The sequence below is a fragment of the Momordica charantia genome, assembly GCF_013281855.1.
Source record: "Momordica charantia cultivar OHB3-1 chromosome 9 unlocalized genomic scaffold, Mcharantia_2.0 BLBB01000009.1, whole genome shotgun sequence".
Classification (NCBI taxonomy): domain Eukaryota; kingdom Viridiplantae; phylum Streptophyta; class Magnoliopsida; order Cucurbitales; family Cucurbitaceae; genus Momordica; species Momordica charantia.
Window position 1 is genome coordinate 21,879,078 of NW_028275167.1, and position 9,913 is coordinate 21,888,990.

The 9,913-nt window shown below is 30.4% G+C and overlaps 1 protein-coding gene across 1 annotated transcript; it reads left to right on the top strand.

The window, feature by feature from the left end:
• The first annotated feature begins 4,079 nt into the window (after positions 1–4,079).
• Positions 4,080–8,965, top strand: LOC111018328 (homeobox-leucine zipper protein HOX3-like). The gene is made up of 4 exons (XM_022294368.2): positions 4,080–4,289; positions 4,510–4,694; positions 4,808–4,887; positions 8,467–8,965. The coding sequence occupies exons 1-4, from the start codon at positions 4,217–4,219 to the stop codon at positions 8,705–8,707; spliced, it is 579 nt and encodes a 192-aa protein (XP_022150060.2). The 5' UTR covers positions 4,080–4,216; the 3' UTR covers positions 8,708–8,965.
• Positions 8,966–9,913: the final 948 nt, after the last annotated feature.

Consider the following 9,913-nt stretch of genomic DNA (forward strand, 5'->3'; position numbering starts at 1 on the left):
TAAAAATAGAACGTTAAAGGAAATTATGAATATTATGTTATTAGCTTTGGTTTATCTAATAAGATGTGGGGGGAAGCTACGCTCTCTGCATATTTTGTTCTTAACAGGGTCCCTCGCAAAAGGCTGAATAAGACGTCGTATGAACTTTGGAAAGGATATTCACCTAACCTAAGCTACTTGAGAGTCTAGGGGTGCTTAGCAAAAGTGGTATATCCAAAATTCAAAAGACCTACGGTAGGATCTAAAACCTTTAACTGTGTCTTTATTGGTTATGCTCAAAATAGTTCAGCATATAGATTAATGTGTTTAAGGGATAGTACAATTTGTGAATATAGAGATGTTGTATTCCTTGAAAATATTTTCCCGTTACGTCAAGAATATTAGTGAATCATGTGTAACTCCAAAACAAACTTTACCCTCAATTTCTAGTGATGAGTTGGATTCTAAACATAGTAGTAAGGTTATAAAAGATCCAGAACTTAGGAGAAGTAAAAGGTCAAAGATGAGCAAAAGTTTTGGACCTAACTTTTTAACTACATTTTTAGTTGAAAAATCGGATAAAATAGATAATCAATTTGCTTGCATGTATCGAATAGATGAAGATCCTAAAATCTACCAAGAGGCTATTAGTTCTATAGATTCTAGCTTATGAAAAGAAGCAATTAAAACTGAACTAAACTCCATAATTATGAATCAAACTTGGGACTGGGTATATCTTCCTCTAGGAAATAAACCTATTAAAAGCAAATGGATCTTTAGGAAGAAAATTAGACCAGGTGGATCAATTGAAAAATACAAGGCTAGATTAGTGGTTGTAGGTTACACACAGAAATATGGAATTGACTATTTTGATACATATTCTCCTGTAACTAAAATAGACACTATTAGATCTCTAATTGCTCTTGCTGCTATTCATGACCTATTAATATATCAAATGGATGTAAAATCAGTATTCCTTAATGGAGATTTAAAGGAAGAGATCTATATGACACAGCTTGAAGGTTTTCTGATTGCTGGTCAAGAAAATAAAATATGCAAGCTTAGAAAATCTTTCTATGGTCTTAAATAAGCTCCTAAACAATGGTATAAGAAATTCAATAGCACTTTAGTAAACAATGGTTATAAGGTAAATTGTTCTGATACGTGTATTTACTCAAAGTTGTTTGGAGTTGATTATGTCATTGTATGTTTATATGTTGATGACATGCTTATTTTTTGTACAAATTTACATGTCATTAATGATACCAAGTTATTGTTATCCTCACATTTTGAGATGAAAGATGCAAGAAAAGCTCATGTAATACTTGGTGTTAAAATAAGGAAAAATGAGAATTGATTCCCCTTATATCAGTCACACTATATAGAAAAAATGTTAAAGAAATTCAACTGTTTTCATAATCCACCTGTAAGAATACCTTATGATGCTAACATTAGTCTAAAGAAAAATAAATGTGATACTATATCTCAATCTGAATATGCAAAGATCATAGGTACTGTTATGTTTTTAATGAACTATACTAGACCTGATATTGCATATGTTGTAAGTAGATTGAGTAGATATACACATAATCCCACTAAAGAACATCGGACCACTCTTCATCATTTATTGAGATATCTGAAAGGCACCATGGATTACTGTTTGCATTATAACAAGTTTCCTGCTGTGTTAGAAGGGTATTGTGATGCAAACTGGGTTACAGATAATGATGAGGTGAGCTCTACTAGCGGATATGTATTTCTTTTAGGCGGAGGAGCCATCTTTTGGAAGCCAGCAAAGCTGACTTAAGGGGGTTAGGAAGATGAAAGGATTGGGAGAGAGTATGTGGTAGATGAAAGGAGTTAAAAAAAATCAATGAGAAAGATAAAGTTAATGAAAGAATAATTAAGAGAGAGAAGATTAGTAAGAGAAAATAGGGGAATTTAGAAGGGTGGGATCGTGACAAGAGAAGAGATAAATTGAGAGAGGGAAAGTTTGTATTTAAATGACACAATTGCCATAAAAAAAAAGTGAAAAGAGTTATAATAAGAGGGCAAAATGGTATATAGAGTTAATTATATAGAAGAGAGAGAGGAGAGAAAAACACTTCAAATTTTAGGAGTAAAAAATAAATTAAATAGATGATAAAATTTTTCATATTCTAAACATTTTAAATACAAAATTAAGTGAAATTTGAATTTTAAAAGAAAAAAAAAGATAAATAGTTATTTGGGTAGGTTAATTTGAGTACTGCATTTGGATGGTGGAGAAAAAATCGAATTGAGAGTAAATGTGAAAGAAATATAATGATAGAATTAAGATAAATGAATGTAAGAAAAGAAATTTGTATAGGTGGAGATAAAATATTTTCAAAGGAAAAAAAAAAGAGATAAATGGGAGAAGTGGACGTGGGAATGAGAGAGAGGAAGAAAGTAGGAGAGGTAAATGACAAATTTGCCATCAAACCTTTATAAAAATGAGTTATGAAACAAGGTAAAATTGACCTAAAAAGTTTCTCCTCATCCCACATTTTATATATACTATAGATATAGATGTATATATTATATATTAGTATATACCAGTAAAAAGGAAGTATATATTATACAACTAAACGTATATATTATACAACCATAATTTCTTTCGCAATAGTTTGATATATACCAATAAAAAGTACATATTGTTATATAACCTTTTGGAAGAGTATATGCTTATTATACTATTAAAAAAAAGAGCTGTTGAAAAAAAAAAGACACCAGAAAAAAATAACAAGGGGAAAAAGATAATTAAAAAATGGAAAGAATATTTTGGAGAAGTATATATGTATCCTACCATTGAAACAAAAAAACGACAGGAAAAAATAAGGGGAAGAAGATAATTAAAATATAGAAAGTATATTAAATAAAATGGGTAATAATTAAACAATATAATTTTGAAATATAAAATCTTTAATAAATATAGAAATGTTTTGCCTTAATTGAAAAAACATATATATGGAAAGTACCCATGAAAATAAACATAATATGCGGGGATCTTTTAAATTAAAAAAAAAAAGTAAATATGGTCGTCAAAACGAGCATAGGTTAGTGCGCGGTGATTGACATATATTTCCAATAAGAGATTAGTGAGTTTGATCTCACCCAATCAAATTATCTACCCAATCAAACCCAAATCATAATTGATAACCAAATTTGGAAACTGAATATTAATATAATTCTAATCCTATCAAATCATATGAAACTTCTGCCTCTATGATATTTCCCTCCTACACCAAATTTTATTTGAATGTGTGTTCACTAATAATGCATAGTTTTTCGTGTGGAAAAAGCCTTCCTAGTCGTGAGGTCCAAAGTCCCTTTGTGTTCTTAGGCTTGGGTGCTCAATGATTTCATCAGTTGGTCCTTGAGCCGACAAACCAAACTTTGAGGCTTTAGGCCACCCTAAAACTTCCATTATTTTAATACAAAAACACCCCTAAACTAGTAACTTACTTTCCTACATATATTATTCTTTTCCATCACTTTTGACACGTGTCCTTTGTCGAGTGGGTCGTCTTTTGACTTGATCATCAAAGTCATGAAAAACCTAAAAATTTCAAACACCAACATCCAAATCAACACCCAAAAATAATAAAGGAAAACCATGTTCCCTAATTTTATTTTTTTTTTGTCCTTTAGGTTTGTTTAGGTTTCCAAACCTATTTTAGCCCGATCCTAAACTTTTAAATGCTTTATTTCAAAGCTCTTCTACCTATTTTATTTTAGTTTTTAAATTTGGTGTAAAAAATATCAAGTACACTTTAAAGTCAACACTTAATTTATACTATGGATGATTTTAAATCATTGTCTGCGTAGATATCTACTCATCGAATAAATGAACCAGATACATAAAATTGTTTATTTTTAAATAAAAAAGTTTAATAGTAAAGAAAAATAATCTTTTATATAAAGTTTAAAAAGAATAAAAACATAATATTTTGAAAGGAGTTTGAAACCCAATCAAAATAAATATGAAACTTATAAAAGTATGGAACCTTTTTTTCTTTTCTTGTTATTATTTGTCTGTGGATATGCCATTTACATCTCTATATGTATTTAACCTTTTTGCATTTTGTGTCGACTTCTCACCCTCTTCTCTCCTCTCTATTGGTGTTTGCCTTTTCTACTTTACCATTCTCTCTCTCTTGTTAAAACAGCTTCTTCTTGTTCTTCTTCATTTCCACAGCTTCACCAACAAGCTCCCATGGCTTCCTCCCGATTGGACCTCACCATCTCCGTCCCCGGCTTCGATTCGTTCCCGTCACTTCCTTCCTCTGGTACACACTTATCAATCTCAATCAATTTTTGATCTTTCACCGCGTCAAGAATAATAAATAATATATATACCCATCTGCTCAAACTATAAAAGATTTTAACATGACACCAAACGTAATTAAGTCTAGTGCTGATTTTCAACAAGGGGTTAAATATATCGTGATCTATGGAGTTAAGCTTTTGAATTTAGGGATGATTTAATGCTCACGATTTTCGTTACAGTGAGAGATTTGGACATGAACCGAGCTCCGGAAGAAGAGGAATGGATGATGGGAAGCATGGAAGAGGATGAAGAAATTAGTAACAATAATAATGGTGGAGGCCATCCAAGGAAGAAGCTGCGTTTGACAAAGGAACAGTCTCATCTTCTTGAACAAACCTTCAGACAAAACCATACCTTAAACCCAGTACACTTCTCAAAATTCTCTCTTTTTTTCTTTTTTTCTTTTTTCCATTTTCTTTTCTCTCAGAAAGCATGATTTCGAAAAGATTTTTTTATTTTTTTTTATTTAATTTGCAGAAACAGAAGGAAGCTCTGGCGGAAATGTTGAAATTGAAGCCACGGCAAGTTGAGGTTTGGTTTCAGAACCGACGGGCCAGGTGGGTAAACTTTTTAAAAAAATGGTGTTTCATTATTCTACTTTGATTTTTCAGATTTTTTGAATTTATTTCGTTATTCTTCATCTTCTTCTTTTCTCCTTTCACTATATGGATTTTGAATTTCGAGATTTTTTTTAGTTCAACAGAATTTGAATCTTCTATTTTTTTTATCGAAGATATAGACCTTATCTAGTTGAACTGTAACTATATTTTTAAGATTTTTGTTGATACAAGGAATCATATTTGAAACCAAAAAGGATGTTTGTGAATACTATGCATGGAAGAATTTGTTGTGAAATAATGGTTTGATAGAGTTAGGTTTAAATCCTATTTTAATCAATTGTCATTCTGGTTTGGGTAATACTATTTTCGTCTCTACGCTATACTAAATTTTAAGACCTTATATTTTAGTTTTTTTTATTTTAATAAAAATTATATTTTAGTTCTTTCAACTTATGCCTAAAAAACTATTAATCTTTCTATAAAAAGTATTTACCATAGAAATCCATTATAAATTCATCTTCTATTCATTTAGTAATTGAGCTTAGATAAAAACTTTTGTTTTCCTTTTTTACAAAATATAGTAAGGTGACTATCAGTAAGATTAGTCAAGTTACACGGGATACTCGTGAATATAGAAAAAAAAAACTAAAAAAAAAACAATCTTCAAAAATTTATTTTTGATTTTGAAATGTTGCTGAAAATTCAAATATGTTTTCAAGAGAGGTGAAAGTCTAACTACTGAAATTCTACCAAAATAATCTAATTTTAAAAAACTAAAAACTAACAATCAAATGGTCATCAAACGATACCTTTAGATATTTATGGTGGATATTGAAACCACGTCTAGTTGGTTAGATATCGGACTTTAAAATAGATTTGAAATTTTGTCCTATCCTACCCATAATCTTTCTTGCCATCAACTCAAATAGAATATTTAAACTTTAGGAAATGAAAATATAATATTTACGAAACTTTATAGATTAAAATATTGTTTAAACCCTATGCTAAAACCTTTTTATTATATATTCAAAAATCAAAAGAGAAAAAGTTTTGAAAAGTAATAACCAAACAAATTGAATAACAACTCTTTAATTAATCAACTCTTTAATTAATCAAACTAGGGTTAAACTAGAAAATTATTTTGTCCCTTTCTTGAATATTGAAATTATAAAATAATAATAGTGGAATTATAGCCCCCAAAGATATGCAATCCCACCAAGAGACAATAGGTGAACAAAATTATGAACATGTAATGATGTGGTTACCCCATTACTCTTAATTAGCTACTTCAATAACACATTGTCGAGGCTGCCCTTTGGCCTCGTGTGCTACTCTATCCCATATTAGATTAAATTAAATGTCTCTTTTTTGTCCTATCTTTTCCCTACCCATGAAACTTTACCATATGTATTAGGTTAAATAATTGATCATTTAGAGTTATTTAGAAGTTTTAATTTGATGGTTATGATTTGGTTGCTGTGTTAAAGATCCATGTTAAAAAGATAGAGATTTAACAAAGATTTATAGAGTTAAAGATAAATAAACCACCACTCAACTCAAAAGCTTAAACCGATAGGTTGGATAAAGTTAATTCCTATATAGATATTTCAATATATAATATACATGAGCTACTTCTCTGATTAGTAATTGGTTTTGGTATCAAAGTTCAACAAACTCAAACAAGTATTTGGGAAAAAATTGGGATCCAAGCCGAAATTGGTGAGACCAATAGAGTCACAATTTTGACGGGCATGTTAAAGATCTCACGTAATTAAAAAGATAAGAGATCTAACAAATGTTTATAATATACATAAGTTACTCCGCTCTATACTCATTATTTCTAGACGGAAAAGTAGGTCTTTATTCCATCACTTTCTCTGTTCCTCTTTCTGATGATCAAAAACTCTAACCCTAGAGCTCAATGTCCTTTTACCCGATTTACTTAGTTCAAATCCTAATGCGTCCACCACATAGGTTGAATGTTAGGTCAACGTTTCTCTCTGCCACGTTTGAAGAAAAATGTGTCAAGTAAAACAATAATAACATTTAGTCGAGATGTTTTGCGAGAGATTTAGCCCAATTTTAAAGATTCTATTGAAACTTTCGGAACATATAGGGACCAAATTTTTATAGCTGGTTTATACATAATGGACGAAATTGCTAACTCTTATTATTTGGTCCTATATATATAAAAGTTTCTTTTTTCCTTCAAATTCACCTGAATTTCAATATTATAAAATCATGTTCTTGAGATAACTATCCTTTTACCTTTTGCTCAAGATTTCTAAAGATTTAGCATCAACATAACTTATTTTGATAAAATTAATAGATGAAGCTAACAAGTCTGTTATTGGGTATTATATGATGTGATGTTTCTTTTTCTAATTTTCATTTTCTTTAATATTAATGGAAACATTTACAAATTGGGTACAAGAAACAGAAAAAAATGTCATTATGCTATGTGGTTTGAAGCTGTTTGAAATAATTATTATGTCAGTTATTATGGGTACAAGAATAAATAAAAATCAGAAAATTAAAGTTAATTGGTGAAGCAAAAACATTTTGCATGGACAAGGGTAAATTTATATACCAATTTAATTGTTTTGGTAATAATTAGAATCCAAGAAGACAATAATGATGTTCTTGTCTTTCATGTAAAAGGGTTTCAAATTGCATTTATTTCACTTTCACATCTCTTTTTCTCTTGTCCTTCTTTTTGTTAGGCACAATTATTGATATTTCTTGTAGTCAGAACATACTGATTTGATGATATACTCCATACTTTTCAAAGTATATTATTAAATTTACTTTTCCTTTGTATTAATTAGGCATTTATTTGGGCATGAATTAAATAAATTATCACATAATTAAGAAAATAACTCTAAAATATATCAATGATAATCAACTCATTGATTTAAGTTTTCAATGGAAATTTAAGTTACCCTTTTAGTTCTTCTATGGTGGTTTCAATTTTTTGCTTTTAAAAGTTTCATTATAATGTGTTATGTTATCTAGTTAAATTCCTGGAAACATATCCATTAAAATTATTTATTGGATGTTAACCATTTTTGTAGATATTGGATGTTAACCATTTTTGTAGATATTGTTATCTTATACGTAGTAAAGAAAAGTGATACGCTGATGTTTAGCTTAGAAAATCATGTGACTTTTTGATAAAGAGGATCAACTCAGAAGATCAATGAAAAGATATCTCTTGTTGCACATCTTTGAAACTAATTAGACGTTTAGGGGAGGGTTACGTTTGGGTTTTGGTTTCGGTTTGGGTGAGTTTGACTTAAGATATCAAACCTATATTTGTTCCGTGATATTCACGCCTAGGTTTGTTCGATAAATTCATGGGTCGTTTCAATACAATAACTTCAAATTTACTCCCGCCAAATCCATTTTCTCATATTATTTTCTTAAAATTAGGCTTTCTAAACCTGCATCTTAAATACAAGCCTATTAGACTCGGAATTTTCAAACTTTAAGATGCTAAACTTTTAAAACTATAGAAACTAAACGTAATCCAATATCAAACCCAAATAAAAATAACATTGAAATGTGCTGAAACAGGAGCAAGCTAAAGCAGACGGAGATGGAGTGCGAGTATCTAAAGAGATGGTTCGGGTTATTGACCGAGCAAAACAAAAGACTACAGAAGGAGGTCGAGGAGCTAAGGGCGATGAAGGCGCCGCCGCCAACGGTGATCTCACCGCACAGCTGCGAGCCGCTTCCGGCGTCGAACCTCACCATGTGCCCTCGCTGCGAGCGCGTGACCACCACCGCCCTCGACAAGACCCGCATTGTCGTCTAAGCTGGTCGGCCGCTGCACTTTCATATTCATGCGGAATTATCAGCTCATCTTATCAACAACAAAATGCCTCTCCTTCTCTAGTTTTGTCTTAAATCTTTTCTTTCTTTCTTTTTTCTTTTCTTCTCTCCCTAAATGGTGTTTTTAATTTAGACACACATGTAGTCATATTATATATATAGATATACATCATGTTCAATCTTTACAATGATGTGTTTGATCTTTTTATTTGAAATTGATTTTTTTTAATATATTCTTGAATGTCCGAGTCGCAATACCTTGACTAATCTTATTGTCTGACCCTACTATATTTAGTTGTTAAGGAAACATATGGAAAATTTATCTTGGTCTCTTTGAACCAATGAACTACGTGCCCGTGCCCAGAGAACTTGAAATTGATTGGAATCTTTATTTTATCTTCAGCATTCAAAATGTCTATTATAATCATTAATATTAGGTTCTCGTTGTTACCGTTGTCATTAATTTTTTAATTAAATGTATAACGTGTGGCTATATGAGCTCTAACGTGATGAATATGAGCATGTATTAAAGATTATTCTAGATTGGCTAGGGCGGATTGTTATTGACACAATGACGAGTTTGAGATACTCTTTGAAAAGAATATTAAGTTAAATGTCTTCTTTGATAAACACTTTTTGGAAGAATTATTAATTAAGTGTCTCTCCTCAAATCATTTTATGAGTTTTCTAGTGTATATTTATAGAATTTTTGAAATCACTTTTGATTAGCTAACCATAACCTTATGAAATTTTAAATAAAAGTAAAAAATGGTTGAGCTAAAATAAAGGGAGTGTAGGGATAGATGGCACTTTAGGTGGCTTTGGACCTCAAGTAATATCCTTGAGGTCTTGGGTTCAAATCACGTGGAATGCAACTCCACCAAACAACGCGACTATAGATAATAAAAAGAAAAGTACTTTTCACGCTATTACTCATTAAAGTACAATAGAATGCCTTTTAAAATGTCATGAACTAAAATGAGATATATTGAAAGTTGGGACCAAAATAAAATATAGGTTAAACTATAACAAAAATTACACTAAATCTTTATTTAGGTGTCAATTATGCCTCAATCGTTTCAAAATAATTTTTATTTTTACCGTAATACTTACAATTGATTCACACTATAATCCTTCTGTCAATTTTTTCGTTACAGTAAAGATGGAAATGTAACGTGACGATGAGTTG